The 18,430-nt window shown below is 40.0% G+C and overlaps 1 protein-coding gene across 2 annotated transcripts in view; it reads right to left on the reverse strand.

Annotated features, from left to right (window-relative positions):
• LOC137421008 (alpha/beta hydrolase domain-containing protein 17B) overlaps positions 1–18,430 on the reverse strand; it is a 67,427-nt gene that overhangs the window by 21,674 nt on the left and 27,323 nt on the right. For both annotated transcript variants that reach the window (XM_078772046.1, XM_068106630.2), the window contains exons 3-4: positions 9,904–10,155; positions 7,036–7,215 (exon numbers count right to left, since the gene is read on the reverse strand). In XM_078772046.1, the coding sequence (XP_078628172.1) occupies positions 7,036–7,215; positions 9,904–10,155 (432 nt within the window). The remainder of the gene's footprint in view (positions 1–7,035; positions 7,216–9,903; positions 10,156–18,430) is intronic.

The following is an 18,430-nucleotide window of genomic DNA, read 5'->3' on the forward strand; positions in this document are numbered from 1 at the left end:
AGAAGGTATGATGATAAAGCATGTTTATTGTATATGGATACTGATAGTATTATATTAGAGATAAAAACTGATGATATTTATAATGATCTTAAAGAAGATATAGGTTCTTATGATACGAGTAATTATAATCCTAATAATGATTTATACTCAAAGAATAAGAAGGGAATTGGTAAATTTAAAGATGAATTCGGAGGTAATATTCTAAGTGAATTAGTTGGGGTTAGATCAAAAGCATAATAAATATTTGGATAGAGATAAATACAAGACTGATAAAAAACTAAAGGGTATTAAAAAGGGAAGATTGAAGGAAACAATAAACTTTGATCATTATTATGATTGTATGCATAAAGATGATGTAATCTTTAGAGAGATTAACCTAATTAAAAGTTATGGTTATGAGATTTTTACAGAAACTGTTAACAAGACAGCTCTTTCTTCATTTTATGATAAAATAAATGCACTTCCATGCAGGTTTAAATCTATATAAATGAATCAAACTAAAGACTGGATGAATAGTTCAGATTGATATATTAATGGTAAACACCACGAATGAGAGAAATATCAAATAAGTCTTACTGAAGAAACAACAGGGGTAAAAGTAAATAAAACAAATAAAAGAATAAATGTTGAAACAAATGAGTTATCTTCTGTTTCTAAAAATTTTAACATTTTAAAATGGACTGAACATTGATTATTGTATATATATAATTTGTATATACAATACATAATTGAAGACCTTAATGGGAAAATAATTTACTACAATCTCTAAATGATATGTGGTTCAGGAGGAGGTCAGACTCATGAAGGTGTGGAGGTTGAAAGAGGTGACAGTAAGGGAGGCATTAAAAGAGAGGCTGAGTAGGGTCGAGGATGATGTGGTTGAGCTTGAAAGTGGTTGGATGTCAATGAAAGCTAGTTTGTTGGGAGCCGTTGGTGAGGTATGTGGATGGACAAAAGGACCACCGAGGCACTCGGAAACATGGTGGTGGGATGATGAAGTTGGAAAGAGGATTGACATGAAGAGGAAGAAGTTCAAGGAGTGGCAGAAGGCGAAGGGTACGGGAGCAGAAACAGCAGAGCATGAAAGTTATAAGGCAGCCAGGAAGGCTGCAAAGAAAGAGGTAGCAAAGGCGCAGGAGGCATGGAGGAAAATGTTCGGAGGACGCTTGGATTCGGAAGAGGGTCAGAGAGCGGTATTCAGGATTGCAAAGCAGATAGCGAAAGAGAGGTGTGATGTGATGGGGGTGAGTTGCTTGAAGGATGAAGTGGGACAAATCGTTGTCGACCCAGATGGAATTAAAGGAAGATGGAAAAGATATATGGAAATGCTGTTGAATACAGAGAATGAATGGGATGGCAACATAGAGAGTAACCCAGTTTTAGGACCGGCAGAGAAGATAACTGAGAAGGAAGTTGAGGAAGCGATAAAAGCAATGAAGGGTAGAAAAGCGGGAGGGCCGACGGGAGTTGTGGGAGATATGTTGAAGGCAGCAGGAAGTTGGGGTGTGAAGAGAATGACAGAGATCTGTAATCTGGTGGTGAAAGAAGGCCGCATTCCAGTGGATTGGGAACTGAGTACCCTCGTCCCTCTATACAAGGGGAAAGGTGACCCTCTGGAGTGTGGCTCGTACCGAGCGATAAAGTTATTGGAGCATGGAATGAAGGTATTGGAAAGGGTGTTGGAGAGGAGGATAAGGAAGAAAGTGAAGATCGACGAAATGCAGTTTGGATTCATGCCAGGAAGAGGAACGACAGACGCGCTTTTCATTGTGAGGCAGTTGCAGGAGAAGTACATGGAGAAGAGGAAGAAGTTGTTTCTTGGGTTTGTTGATCTGGAGAAAGCATTCGATAGGGTACCACGCAAAGTATTGACATGGGCATTGAGGAAGTTAGGAGTGGAGGAATGGTTGATCAGAGTAGTGATGGCAATGTACAAAAGAGCGCGCACAGCTGTAAGGACGAAGGACGGGAACAGTGGTGAGTTTGAGGTGAAGGTGGGAGTGCATCAGGGGTCGGTACTAAGTCCACTACTATTTGTAGCTGTGATGGAGGTGCTGGATCAGAACGTAAAGGAGGGTTTACCGTGGGAGTTGTTGTATGCAGATGATCTGCTGTTGATTGCGGAAAGTATGGATGGACTGAAGGAAAAGATGAACACGTGGAAGGAATGTATGGAGACAAAAGGTCTGAAGGTGAATATCGGAAAGACGAAGGTGATGGCAAGTGGTAAAGCATGGGGTGAGGTGGAAAGAACTGGGAAGTGGTGTGTGCTGTGTGTAGGAAGGGTGTCGGAGTGAACTCCATTCAATGTACAATGTGCGCTGAGTGGGTTCATCAAAAATGTAGTGGTCTGAGAGGGTCATTAACCAGTGTGGCAGCTACATTCAAGTGTAAGGTGTGCACAGAGGGAGCTGCAGATGGAGGAGATGTTGAGTTGGATCTTGGAGACGGCGTGAAGCTGGAAGGTGTGAAAACATTTTGCTACCTCGGAGACATGCTGAATGGAGAAGGTGGATCAGACTCGGCAACGGTTGCTCGAGTGAGATGTGCATGGAAGAAGTTTCGGGAACTGAGTGGCGTGCTGATGATGAGGGGAGTGTCGTTGAAGCTGAAGGGAAAGGTCCATGCTGCATGTGTGAGAAGTGTTATGATTTATGGGAGCGAGACATGGGTAATGAACGTAGAGCAGCAACGAAGGTTGGAAAGGGTGGAAATGCGAATGGTTCGACGGATGTGCGGAGTATCGTTGAGAGAGAGGAAGACAAATGATGAATTGCGAAAGATGATGGGAATAGAGCCTGTGATTGATGCTGTGAAGAGGAACAGGTTGAGATGGTTTGGTCATGTGTTGAGGAAGGATGAAAGTGACTGGTTGAGAAGAGTGATGGAAATGAATGTAGAAGGAAGTAGAGGACGGGGAAGACCGAGAAAGACTTGGCTAAAGATGGTGGAAGAAGAAATGCGGGCAAGGGGGTTAACAAGGAGAGATGCAGAAAATAGGGCAAAATGGAGAAGATTGTCATGGGGACCGCAAGGCTAACCCCCGCTCTAGCAGGGAAAATGGCCTTTAAAATGCATGTTGTTGTTGTTGTTGAGGAGGTCAGACTAGGTCATTAAGAGAGCTTTATCATTTCATATTAGCTCAACATCGATACCTAAACCAAGAGTTAAATTCTAATGTAATATTTGTCAATATTTTAGATGGTGATTCCTGTGCAAAAAGGTTGGATCTTATCCAAGAGTCGAAACATGATCAGATATTTATTGGACCTACAAATGATTTTCTTAAATTTAAATAAACAACTATAATACTATATAAATAGAAATATATATTGTTGCGGATATGGCATTTGGCCTCCATATCCACTTGTAAATATTCCCCTATTTCCCCAATACTCCCCAACTATCCCCAATCCCCCATTCCCTAGTCCCATTGCCTGTAAATAACACTCTGTAGAACCGACCTTCCCCTTTTTCCCCCATTAAATGTCGTGCCCAGGTCCACCGCATCTCACGTAGACAACTTTCGGACATCTTGCTAGTTATTCTTAGTCTATGTCAGTTAAGGACTCGTTTCCATTAATTCTGACTCTTCGTTGCACCAGAATGTGATCGTATGGCACCAGTAGTGAGTTTAGGACCTCCCCATACCTCCTCCCATCTTCCCCATGAAACAACAACCACAACAACTACAACAACAACAACTACAACAACTACAACAACAACTACAACAACAGAGGGGCGCGGCGCGGCGCGGGGAGTGTGCGTCCTCCCTCCGGCTCGGTTAGCCGCCATTGCCCATGCGCTCCACGGGGTTACCACGAAGGGGCTGGCTGTCAGCTCCTCGTCAGGGGCGGAGCCCGGTAACCCCCCGCAGCCAGTGAGAAGCGGCGGGCCGATTCCATCTGGGGTGGAGCTAACGAGCCGAGGGCGTGTCACTCCCCGCCGGATATACGCAGCCTACCGGACGTGACATCAGATGCGCCCCCAGCTTGAAAGGACAAGTCGCGACCTCCGAGCGCTGAGCGACCTCCCCGCATCTACTGGACCGGACCGGGTCGATTCTGTCCCTGAGCCAAGGTGCACCTTGAGCCATCGACTACCCGCTTTCCTTGCCATCAATCCCCGTGTGAGTCAGTTTTGTCCTGTTTATCTGTCGTCTGTCAGGGCTACTATAAGACCGTAATTAAGTGCCTACCTTACTATGCTGTCTCTCTCATCCCTGTAATCTGACCTTCCGCAATATTATAACCTCCTCCGGAGGTCTTGAGAACTGAACCCTTGGTGTCGTGTCATTTTAACCCAGCCGTTGTGTCCTTTTCCTCAATTGATTTAGCGTAGCGCGACTCGGCCAACGTTCGAGTATAATCGGGTAAACGTGCAGACGCGGTCATACCAAACCGCTCGGTAAACCAACATCCACAACCGCGTCTGTAACAATATTTTTATCTACTCTGAGGGGCGAAGCCAGCCCCATGCAGTGGAGTAGGGTCCAAAAGGAGGGACTGGATTGAGATTTGGTATCGGAGACTAAAAATGAAAGATAGTGAAACGAGCGAAGCGAGTTGAGCTATTGTGAGTTTTTAGGCTACGGTACCAAATCACGGGCCAGTCCCTCCTTTTGGTCCCTATTGGCATCGACGATGGACAGGGGCGGTGGCGACGACGGCGGGTGGGTGGGACCCACGACAACAAGGACAACTGGAGGCATGCGACAGACAGGACCGGGGTAAGGAAAGAGAGACAAGACTGGGGGGTGGGGGAGGGGAAGAGACGGGACCAGGGTAAAACAAGGGGGCACGAGACGATTTGAACATTTCCATCTGTCTGTGAACATTTCCATCTGTATCCCTTACCTTCCCACCCCCAGTCCCATGGAAATGGAAGTGATAAGTTCATGTCCGTGAAGTCTGTTATACTTGACACTCCACATGTTTAGCATTAATTAACATTCAGAATAGTTAACATTTAACAAGCATTTATGTGTGGTGGGTTGTAAATTATCAGCAAGATGATTAACATTTAAAAGGTTTTGCCTTTCCTTTAAACAGAATTCCCAAGCTGCACAGCACTCTGTTCTGCTGAAGTGAACACATTTTGTTCGGCTCATCCTTTCATACAGAGAACGTTCTGGTGTTGTGGAAATGAATCAGAGACAAATATGTAATGAATGGTAATGATGGGTGATTTTTATCTGACCTGATAAAACAAAGAGCCACAACTCAAAGTAATCATTGACCAAATATTTCTTGGTACTGACATGTACAATCTATGATGTGAGCAAAACTGGAAATGTGGGATCAAAGATCATCTTCTCTGGTTTCAAAGTCTCAGTTCATTAACCGTCATACAACATTCTTAGTGAAACTGAAAAATCCGAGAAAAGGCTTCCAAAGAGCTCAAACACAAATACAAGTACTATGTTTAAAGGGGAACCCAAATGCTTTTTTTTCTTTTCTGAAACCCATTGAAAATCATGAATCACGGTCTAATTTGAAAGGAAAAATTGTTTGAATTTTTTTTTTGCCAATCACAAAGTTTCCAAAAAAAAGCCTGACTCGAGTGTAGATTTTGGATTTTGCCACTGACGTCACACGATTAACTCACCTTGATCCAAATGGCATTTTAAACAAAGAACCATGCATGTCGAGCTCGGATTCCGATGCCGATTCCACAATCATCAGCAACTCTAAAGGTTCTCAGCATGTTGAAACTAATCAGTGGTATTTTGAAGAAGCTATTGGAGACAAAATAAGTGATGGAAACACTTTCGGGGGAATTGTTGAGCCATATCGTTAGGAGCCTTATGCGAGTGATTCAGACAAGCATGGTGTTAGTGAAGATGGCGGTGTTATGTTCGTAATGAAGATGAAAGCGCCAGTCGCATGTTCACTGCAGATTGGTGGGTTTTGTTTTTCTGTTCAATCGACAGTTTATCAGGGATTTTTATCAATTGTGGAAATCAGTTATAGCACTCTAGAAGAAATACGGCACGACAGAGCACGGACACCGCCAAGGAACACTCGGACACCGCCGACTAAATGGGTGAAGAATGCTTTGTCCCACCTTTGCAGGCTGACCCGGTGTCCTGTATGTTACAGTATTGTCCAGTTTCATACTTCCCTGAGACGCCATTTGTGTCTACAGTCATGCCCTGTTGATGTCCCACCCCCGTGGAGGGGGTGGGGGGTGGTGTGGGATGGTGGTGCGTATTGTGGGGGTGAAGGTTGATGGGTGATTGTGGAGAGGGAGAGAGTGGGGGTGGGGTGGTTGTGAGTATTGTTAGCGAAGGTGACGGTTGATATGGGATTGGAGAGGGGGGTGGGTGAGGGGATATTTTTGCTAAAAAAAAATTTTTTCGATTTTTGATCAATAAATACAAAAAGAAAACTTTTTTGATGAAGAAGATAAAAATTTTGTTTGTATGTATTTGTAGAAACTTATAAAATTTTGAAAATTAATCGCACCACAATGCAACTCCGTAAACAATACAGAAGTGGCAGTTTCATGCGACCTCACGGCTAGTCATGAAGAAGAAGAAGAAGAAGAAGATTTCGCCTTTTAATTGCAAAATTACCGACTTTATAAATCGCTATTTTGTGTGTTATTAAGGGATAGTTTAGCGTTGAGGTGGTGTGAGCCTTTGATTCCACTTTGAATTAATAAATAAGACAAGTTGGGTTGGTATGAATTCAAACACAAATACAAGTACCATGCTTAAGTTTTGAGATTATAAATGAAGACCCAGATAGATTCATGACCAATCATGTACAGAACATTTAAGACTGATATTTTGGAATCAGTTTCACAGGGAACGGAGAAGGGGTTTGCTTTCACTTGACATCCAAAATTACGATAAATATGATCGGATTCATGCAAATGATCAAGGAGCATATTTTAAAGCTCCTGGAGGTGCTTAATATCAACTTTGCATCATTATTAGTTTTAATAATTATTAGTTTGAATGATAATAATAAGCATGAACAGACAGTTGCGTATGTAGCAAGTGCAAAGCAGCCCCAGAATTAGGCACACCTGGGGAAAGCATCAAAGCAGTAGGTCCGGCGAGTGTTGGGGAACGCAACACGCATGCCGGAGGTGAGTGGAGAATGAAGCACGACTGCGGCACACTCAAAGCGAGATGCCAGGTCCACTGTAGGCACCGTGCCGATGCTCTGTCCATACAAGATGATCGATTCAGGTGGTACCGCGTATCTATGTCCATAGAAAATGGGCAGAAGGGTTGATAAGATAAAACAAAGATCAGTAGATTGAAACCCAAAACCCTTCTTCATATAATTTAACTCACTCCTTTTCATCATGTTCATGAGGGTGTTAGGATGGCCTAGAGGTACACACACTCGCCTCTTAGCTGTCCAGGCTGGGTTTGAACCCCTAACCCAGCTATAAACTCAGCGTTTCACAGGGACGGTGATCCATCAATGTGTGCGCCGTCCCTCGGATGGACGTTAAACTGGGAGTCCCGTCTACCAGCATTTGTTGGTGGACGCTAAAGATCCCAAGGTGTCCTTCATAAAGATTAGGCGAACTATCACCGGCACCATGGCCAAATTCCAAATTCCTGCCCTAGCTAGTCCAATGTCAGGCATGGCCTGCCAGTTGGTGAAGATTCGAGCCAGGCTTCCCCCAGCCGACCCCACAAGGTGGGATAATAGTGGCCATTAAAGGAGAAGAAAGAATAAGAATCCGGGGAGGGAGCACATGCTCGCAAATCCCAAATCCACCTCTTGCACAGGTGATATATACTTTAAAAGGTTGATGAACCCCATCTTTTTCCTGCATTAAAATTCCAACCTCAAATGCCATCTTACATCCTTCATGTCCTACCACACAACACTGTTCATTATGTCCATTTGAAATTGGTACCACAGCAGCTACCTGCAAATTGGATAAGTATAAAAATATATATATAAAAAAAATTCAGCAATGTCATCACAGCTAATTTGGAAGGCCAAGGGAAGGCTTCACTCAAACTACAACCAGAGGACATCCACTCAAATGATGCCCATACAGGACACAGAACCTGGTGACATCCAATCATACAATTCCTCCTTTTGTTTTATTCCATTCGATGAGGTAACCTATGCTCTTTCATGAGCCTTGCCCTTGCCCGAGTCACTCAAAACTTGCATGTTCATTTAATTAAAATTTCCTGAACAAGGTGGTCTCCTGACTTCCCTAACGCTTTAGGCACAGCTTGGCACTCCTAACGGCATCTTCCTGTTGCAATCGCTTGTATCCAGGCTCTGAGACAGCAATGCATGTGGATAATGTGTATAAAATGAAAATCAATGATGGATATCTATTAAAATCTAATGCGAGACAATTTTCAGCAATCACAGGTTATAAATGGTCCAAAATAGACGTTTCAGTCCATAAATGTGGGGTTGGTATCATGGGGTGGCACTCGAGTGCACAACATGAAAGTCACCCCAATTGGAGACTGTTATACATGGTTCATGGAAGAGCGAGGACACAGAAAAGATCAGGACAACACAACAAAGGGAACAGCAGGAGAAAGAGGAAACACCAATAGCAGGGCTAATGGAGAAGCTAGACGGAGATGGCCAAAAGGGATAAACTTACCGATGAGGGAGAACGCAAGGGGTGGACAAGATGGATACACAAGCAAGTTTTTGGAAGGGGTGGGGTCGTGTAATGGGTGGATCTAAAGCTCATGGCATTGAACCTGAGATGGTGGTGAACAGCAGTCTTGAAGACCCATAGGGAAGAATGAGATCGAAAAAGAGTGTGAAAGGTGGTTCCACAGGTGGGAAAAGAATAATACCAATTTTATTTTAAGATTTAAAAAAAGTAATTTTAAGATTTGGGATACATTTTCACCTAAATGAATGGAGGCGAGCAGTGGCTCCAGATTTAGGCAAATGCAATAGGAGGGGGTTGCTGGTGGATCGCACACAGAGAGCAGAGAGTGCAAGACCAGAAAAGAGGTGGAAGAAGACAGAGAGAGATCACCGCTTTATCGGTGGCTGTGAAGTGATAGGCCCATAAACTCATCTTCATCATGAGATTTCAATGATCTTGAATGCCTTGGTTTCCACAGTGTCAAGCTGAGCAAGATGTGAGGCAGGGGATCCAGCCCAGAGGGGAGAGAACTTATTTATCTCCAGAGGGGAGAGAACGAGAGACACTAACTTATTTGTTATATTTGACTTGGTTTATTTTCGTTTCTATTAAATCTATAAACTATGAGCATTGGAACTCCAATAGACACGGTTCTGGAAAGAATGTTAACCCTTTCTTTCGTAATCAACGCATGCGATGGGAAAATGAAAAAGAACCTGCTAGAAGTGCCAATGTCACGGAGCAATGAGCTTGTTTTAGTGATAAAGTAAACAAACATAAGCATAAAAAAATTGAGGATTTGCTCGATACAAAAACCATATGAAGTAATCATATATGCCAAAAAAATGAACGAAAACAACTGGGGTCTTTTTGGACCGCAGAAAGGATTTGCTTATAACTCTGGATCAATGAACAGGATTAAATAATTAAATTGATATATGTGGGAAAATTACATGCCCAGACCAGGAATCGAACCCAGGTCCTCTGGAAAACCATACCTGGGTTCGATTACTGGTTTGGGAATGTAATTTTCCCACATATATCAATTTAATTATAGCTCTGGTATTTTTTGTTTCATTGGTTGTTTTTCTAAATAAACAACACAATAATATGCATTTTGGCTAAGCATTCCTTAATCACAGAACTACGATCATATTGTTATACAACTCTGCATTGCTGGGTTTCACTAGCAAGATATTTCAGAATAGACACTGGACCGAGCACATACTCCTGGTCCAGCTAGTGGAACGCATAAGATTCTATTCCGATCACAGGTTCATTGGAGAGAAAACGTACCGATTACACAGGACGTGCCATGCGGCCTCCACGTCTGCATAGAGGTTCTTTTCTGAGGGCTTTCCCGAGCTAGCGCCATAACCAGAGTAGTCGTAAGAAAACACGTCACAGCCGAGCCGTGTACCCAAGCCCAAGTAGAAGCTGCTCATTTGGCCGAGATCCACTGCATTGCCGTGTGAGAAGAGAAGCGTGAAGCGCGATTCGGGGGTGCAGCGTACAAACATGCATGCCAGCCGTGACCCACGATGTGTCCTGAGGGTACAGGCAAGTAGAGACGGAGAACAACATGAGAACAAAAAGTATTTTTGGTGTTCAATTTAAGGTGTCCATCAGCAATGGCAGACAGATATCGTTTTCAAAATGCACTCAATTAATTGAACACCTTCAGAAAGACCTGTGCTAACAGGTTTCAAGTCAATCTCAGATAACCACCAATAATATTTAAATGAGCAGGTATGCATTCAGCAGCAAAACATGCGAGGCAGTTTTGGAAGACATTTGTACAGATTGTGTCAGCACATTTAAGTTTCAGAATGTTGAAACTATTTTACAAAATAAAACTAGAACGGTGATTTCGCAAAAAAGTTTAAGAAGTTTTTTATTTTAAGATTGAAAAAATAAAATTTAAGATTTGAGATACCTTTTCACCTTATTTAAACAGTTAAACCGTTTTTATACATTTTCTTATGGTGATAAAATGCAGTTATGTGACGTTTATAGAACAGGACAGCTTGGTACAAGTCTGTACTACTACGCTATGTCCTAATGGATGTGTTCGAACAGCACGCGTCCACTTCCTGTACAATCTTGCAGTGAGAGAATTAATTGGGGTACTTGTTCAGTATATTTTGAGTCCCGTCTTCTGACATGAGTTGGGGGATGTTAAAGATCCCCACAGTATCCTTCACGTAGAGTGGACAAGCTATCGCCATTTCCCTGGCCAAATTACAAATTCCGACAAACTACAGCTGGGAAGGCAATGGCAAACCACCCAGTATAACCCTTGCTCAGGAAGCCGCTTTGGCAGCACAAACGCTCTGTAATGAGTAATTGAGTATGGTACATGAGATATCAAATATAAGTGACAACTGAATAGCAAAAGAAAAAGAAAAATAAAAACTTGAAAAGAAATTAAATCCGTTTAAGAACAAATAACAAACAGGGAAAATGAATTGAATAATAACGATATACAATGAGGTAAAATGGTATAATAAATCCGATAAAACTAAGGCACCTCAGTAGGGACCAAAAGGAGGGACTGGCCCGTGATTTGGTACCATACCCTAAAACTCATAATAGCTCAACTCGCTTCGCTCGTCTCACTATCATTCGATTTCAGTCTCCAATACCAAATCACAGTCCAATCCCTTCCTACTTCACTGTGTGGGGCTGGCTTCGCCCTTCAGAGTAGATTTTTAAAAATATTTCTAAAATATTAAAGTTAAGTTTATTGAATTTAAGAAAATCATTCACAGATCCAATAAATATCTGATCACGTTTTATCTCTCTGATAAGATCCATCATTTTACGCTCTGTAAAGCATAAAACCCCGCTTGGGGTTTTTAGCACAGGAATCACCATCTACAATATTAGAAAATATTATATTAGAATTTGACTCTTGATGTCGCTGTTGAGCTAATATGAAATAATAAACTTCTCTTTCCAGTCACAAGTACAGACGGGGTGAGGAACAAAACTGGGAGTAGAAGGGAAAAGCAGGTTCTGGCTCACATAAAATTTAACATTGAAGTCAATGGGGAAAATGAAGGAAACTTATTGACTCACACCTCTTGAAAAATTACACCCTTTTTCTCTTTTTTTTTGTATACAAGGTCGAGGCTCATGTAAGAGCTAACATTGATCACAAAAAAGACAAACCGACACGTAAAACATATGATAAAGGGAGCGGGAGAACAAGATGGAGAGCTGCCTGCGGTGAGTGAGTGACAGGCCCTCGGAGTTAGCTTCGTCGCGGGAGATGCCAACGATTCTGAAAACTTATTAACTCTCCCCATTTTTCATTATACTCATACAGAGACCCAACGAATATTTGCGTTTCATTTTTAGGTAATAGCTCAATTGTCTTAAAAGCAAAGTCACCATCAAAAATATTGATAAATATTACATTAGAATTTAATTCTCGGTTTAGGTATCGCTGTTGAGCCGATATTAAATGATAAACTTCTCTTAATGATCTCAACTGACCCCCTCCCAAACCACATCATTTTGAGATTATAGTAAATTATTTTCCCATTGATTTCTTGACAACCATCAAAGTTTTCAGTCCACTCAAGGACGACTCTTTGAGCCTCTAACTTATTCGTATTTAACTTTTTTCGTTTCATCTACTCTTACCCGTTATTTCTTCAATAATACGTGTGTGTCTGTGTGTGTGTGTGTGTGTGTGTGTGTGTGTGTGTGTGTGTGTGTTAAAAAAGAAAGTGAAAGCGGGGTTGTATCAAAGCAGGGTTGTATCAAAGCGGGGTTGTATCAAAGCGGGGTTGTATCAAAGCGGGGTTGTATCAAAGCGGGGTTGTATCAAACCATGTCCAATGAAAGTGGGGTTCCATCCAAGCGGGGTTGTATCAAAAGCAGGGTTGTATGAAAGCGGGGTTGCATGAAAGCGGAGGAAACCGGTCATCACTGCCAGCAGTTGTAAATTGGCAGTTATAGTTCTTCTTATTTTTTTTTATAAACTCCATAATCAAGCGAGTTTAGTAAATCAATATATACTCTATCATCTTCATTTTTCATATTCAACAGTTCATTGGAATATGCTGAATTAGTATCAAGAGTTTTATTCCTCGGCTTCCATCTTTTGTTGGAAAAAAACATTAATCTGGGGGTCAATTTAACATTTGGCTGAGCAGAGCTTAATAACACCAATTCATCATTATGTATCAATACCTTTTCTTTCACAAGATGAAACACTGCTGTTTCTTCTGTTGGAATGAGACCCACTAAGGTTTTTGAATCCGCTGAATATTCATTGTTTAGAAGAGCCTTCACAACATAATCAGGAGGTTGATTTACCTTTTCCAGTTGTTGAAATAATCATTCATCATCATATTCTAATTCTCCTATATTCTCTCATTTTTGCTCTGTCATTTGACTAAAATCTTTGAGCATTTGAAGTTTTCCAGGAGTGGAATGTTGAATAAATCATTTTTTTGTTGGGAAGATTTTAAGAGCGGTTCAAAATATTTATCTTGTTTTCTTTCAAAGGTTTCTTCACCAGTTAGTTTCTGTCTGCGTTTCTTCTTTATGTCTTCCTATTGCTTAACAACTCTTGAAACCAACTCTTGATGTTCCTTAAACCTTCTTGCTCTTTCTTCTACATTCATTTTCTGTATTTATTTATTGAAAAATATCATTTACTGAATTGTAAAGGTCAATGGGGAAATTTTCCTTTTCTTTATCATTAAAGTAGATGTGTTCAAATAAATCCTTTTCTTTTAATATTTTATCAAATTCTTCATTAGCATTAATACGAGTTGTAATTTCTTCTTCACTAATACTAGTATCTCTGCTTTTCATGCGTTGGTGGTGGGGACCTTAACTTTTGGACCTTAACTCCATTATCACTGAGATGTTTCATAATTTGTTTCATTCCTTTTGGATTAGTTTCTAAAATCCCAAGACCACCAGATTTTAGTTTCTTTAACTCACTCTTACAATGTGAATATTTTGTTGTGCCAAGAGAGACCTCCTCAAATATGTGACCTTCGTTCCTCAATCGCATATGTTCCTCCATTGAAATGTAGTAATAATCTTCACCTTCTACTTTTCTTGGGCGCATTGCTCTGGTCCTTGTAGATACAATACGGATCATAGGGTGTTTTTTTTTTTGAAAAACTTAATCTTTTCATTTTTACTATTCAAGACTAGATTTATGAAAGTTTTTTTTTTTCTCTGAAGCAGATTTACCCACAAGATTAATAATAACAGTTGTCATTTATGTATGCAATTATTTATAAAATAAAAATCAGTTAGTATCTCACCTTGTTTCACAACAATGTATTTATATTTTCCAGTCTTGTATTTCATATAAGCCTCAAATTCCTTTTTACTACATAATGTAGAACAATTGTCTCTCCAAAAATTATTTACATCTATTGAATTTAACTTGAATAAAATAAAAGTATTGGCATTGTTTCTTATTGAGCTACGAGGGAGTTGAAACTATGATTGACCGAGATAAATACAATCACAAGAAGAATGTCTCCCACTTGTGTAGTAGCTATCCATAACTGTTTGGTTTATCTCATAAACACAATCGAAGATAACGAGGTTCTTTTTTGATTTATCTAAATCTTGGGGTAAAGGTATATCATCCGTATTATCGCTGAGAAGACAAGTTATGGGTTTATGTTTTGATTTCTTTTTTGTATCACAAAATAGTTGTATTATATCCTCAATATTATAATCATTTAGTTTGTTTTGAAGTCTAAATAAACCAATTACGTCTTATTTTTGAAGACCCGCATTAAAACCTTGTGATAGTAGTTGATACTCAGGTTGAAAACTTGACTTTGTGAAAAATATTAAATTATCATAATCTAAAAAGTTGGGACTAAGGAGCATCTTTAAAACCAAACAGGTTTTTCCACATCTGCTTGAACCAACTATTTGACATCTTAATGAATTTGGAAGATTTTTATGGTTGTTAAATTTTATCTTGTTTTCCCAAACCGGTAAAAATATCATTCATTTATATATTCGGAAAACAAGTTATCTAATTTTTTTTACAGGATTTTTTTAGAAACTCGATGTGTTATCCTGAGTTCAGGTTTAATTTCAAGACAATTCATTATTTTATATATACAATATCTTGTGTTGATATTTCCCTGAAAATTACAATCGTGAATAGCAAATAACATCAATCCTTGAAACATCATCCTAATTTGATCAATCTCTTCTGTTGTAAGGAAAGGTGTAATATCACCCTCATACTTAACGTTCATTTCTCTTATTCATCTTGTAAAGTAATTCATTTTTGGTGTAATTTTAAAAGTTATGTTTCTTTATATATTTTTTTATCATCATTAATTAAAAGATAATCACAGAATAAACATTGTTTATGGGCTTTTGACTCTGCGTTTAATTCCACTATCACAAGCCAGACAATTCTCTAACTTATCATATGGAGTATCAGGGAATTCAAGAGGCTCAACATCTGGTATATCATTTAGATTCATCATATTTATATAGTAAAAGATTACTTAAACTAAAAATCATCTTCACTATAATCGGTGCTTTCATAATCATCATCTATAAAACTTTTCTCATAGCTATCGTTACAACACAAACTCTCAGTATCATAACTGTCTTGTGAAGATAAAGTCTCACTAACACTGTCATCACTATCATAATCCTCAAAGTCTTCACTTTAATAATGACTCATATTTAATTCGTAGAAAGCCTGGTGTTGGCTTAGCGGTTATGGTGCGGGCTTGGGATCCTTGGATCCTGGGTTCGAATCCCGGTCGATCGCTAAATTAACACCAGGGGGGTTGACTCAGCCTGTCATCCTTCCAAGGTCGGCAAATTGAGTACCAGCTTGCTGGGATGAATGATCCCGGTGTGTACCCCGGTTTAGAATAGGTACACCGTATCCCTTCGCATCGTAAGAGGTGACCAAGGGTTGGCACCAGGAAGGGCATCCGACCATAAAAACATTTCCTCAAACAGGGAACCATGATTGTCATGGGACCCTCAAGGCTAACCCCCGCTCTCGCGGGGAAAATGGCCTTAAAACGATCATTCATTCATTTAATTAGTAGGAAAAAAAAATTACCATCGATATCCATTTACTTTTTTTTCATTAACAGATTCAACTACTATATTTATAATATTAAAGGTAATTTAAAAATGGTTCCTAACTACTATTGAGCGGAATGACATTTCCCCTGTTATATTAACATCTTTCATTTCATCAAGATTAATATCTTTAGGGTTATTGAAGAATATAGAAATTTCACTGTGTTTAGAGCTGTTTTATTCTTCATTTTGATAGTCAGTAAAAAGAGATTTCTTTCTTGACACATTTACATCTTTCATTACCTCCTCTAGTTTGCTATAGATCTCCATAAATAGTGGTGAAACTTTTGTGATAACTACTTTAATTGATGGCTTTCCAAAGACAGATAATGTTCTTCCTTTTAAAGGGGTTGAGTAGCTCATATTACCACTTCATAAGAGGTTTTATCCAAAAGTTATTATAATCATCTTTGCAACACATTTCACTATCCCTTTTAAATGAGGAAATTAATTGAAATTTCTCTTTTGTGTTTTGAAACATTGTATTTATTTGGTAAAAAAGTTAGAGGGTTAAATAAAGTCTTAAACCTTAAACAGTCTCCTCCAAAATAAAAATTGAAAAACAAGGTCGAAAACCTTAAACAGTCTCCAAGAAAGAGACCAACTATTTTTGGACCTGTGCCAAGAATTGATTTTTTTTTAGTTTAAGCAAAGTTTTGTTGGATAAATAGAGATGAAAACAACGCATTGTGACGTTTGTAATCACGAGTACAAATATTACAAAAAACACCTCCAAACCCACAAACACACATTCAATCTTTTTCAGCTGATAACCCCGCTTGAACGAGAAACAAAATAGATGGTATTCATAGAAGACTTACCCTGCGCAGACAACGTGGTGAGAGCCAACTCTTCTGTTTTTGAAAGTTTCTTTTTTTAAATCCAATATGGCTGCCAGACCACGTGAGCAATGACATCATAAATTTATATTCTCTAAATAATTGTTGCATAGATCATGCTCAATAAATTTCAAACGGGTCAGACCAAGCGTTGTCCCTGTCGAATTATGACGTCATAATTATGGCACCAATGACGTCATCATTAACAACACCTATTCCCCATATGGAGTTATTTACAATGAGCCACATTTCCATTTTTTCCATAGAGCGGCTTTGGAGATATAGAGGTGCAATGTTTTTCGGTTTTTTCAAGATGGCGCCTGTAACACATGACCTATGACGTCATGATCATCATTAAAATATTCTAAAGGATGAGGTGCTCCTCTGGTGAAAATTTAGTGTCCATCAGACCAACAGTTGCTGAATTTTTTTAAATAATGATCGGATGGATAAGTGTTGTATTTGTCGAATCATGACGTCATAACAAAGGCACCGATGACATCATTAACATACCTTATTCCCCATGGGGAGTCGGTGACGATGAGCCAGGTCTCAATTTTTTTCCATAGAGTGGTTTGAGATATAGAGGTGGGAAGTTTTTCCAAGATGGCGCCTGTACCACGTGAACTACGACGTCATAATAATCATTGAAATATTCTACAGGAGGAGCCCCTCCTGTGGTGAAAATTTAATGTCAATCGGACCAAAGGTTGCCGAGAAAATGAATTTTTAAAATGCAGACACGGCACACACTCTACTTTACTGAAATGCAGACACGTACATACGTAACTGAATGCTTAACCCCGCTTTTTGCTTCGCCAGCGCAGAGTAAACATTGTGATGCCTGTTCTAAGGATGTCTTGAAGAAGGGTTTTCCCAGACACCTTCAATCACAAAAACACAAGAAGAATGAAGTCAGTTGGATACTCTATTTAAAAACTCTGATGGCTTCGGCCATTTAAGGGGCATATTAAGATAAGGGTTTTTGAGTTTGGAACTCCTGGACCTAAATCAATAGATGAGGTAAGTGAGATGGATAAACCTGCTCTTGAAACACTTGTAAAAGATACACTGTCTGAGATGAATACTTTAAAGTTTCATATGGGAGTAAAAATGGGTATGGTAAAAAATGATGTTGAAGAAACTCCCTATACGAGAAAAGACCCTCACTTTATCACATCATTCCAAGATTTCTTATCATCAGGTGTTTATGGTGAACTTGAAAGACAGGAGCAGGATGTAGATAATACAGTTGTAGGTAGCGGATATAGTATTAATAAAATCATTTTCCGAGATATACAAATTCTAAAATCAGACCCTCATAAGATTCTTCTTCCATTGATTTACCAGGGGTTTTAAAACTTAAAAAGGCAGTTGTTAAGATTAAAAACAAGGGTTACGCCGAGGCCCCCCCGTCGGTGAAGTGATGCGAGTTGACAAAGTGGAAGACGCAAGGCGGCCATCTTGGATTTTGACGTGGCCACCCAATTTTCAATAGCGGTCTCCCTTATGCGTAGATACACCCACACACCAGATTAGAAGTTGGTGCTTCGCTTATTTTTCAAGATATTCCGCTCACAAGGTTCAGACATATATGGTGGTGGCCATCTTGGATTTTGACGTGGCGACCCAATTTTCAATAGCGTTCTTCCTTATGCCTAGATACACCCACACACCAGATTAGAAGTTAGTGCTTCACTTATTTTTCAAGATATTCCGCTCACAAGGTTCAGACGTACATGGCATCAGACATACATGGTGGCGGCCATCTTGGATTTTGACGTGGGTTGCACCCACACACCAAATTAGAATTCGGTCCTTCGCTTACGCACGCACGGACACACGGACGGAGAGGAAAGCCATAGTCC

The sequence above is a fragment of the Myxine glutinosa genome, chromosome 2 (genome assembly GCF_964187855.1).
Source record: "Myxine glutinosa chromosome 2, kmMyxGlut1.1, whole genome shotgun sequence".
NCBI classification, from domain to species: Eukaryota; Metazoa; Chordata; class Myxini; order Myxiniformes; family Myxinidae; genus Myxine; species Myxine glutinosa.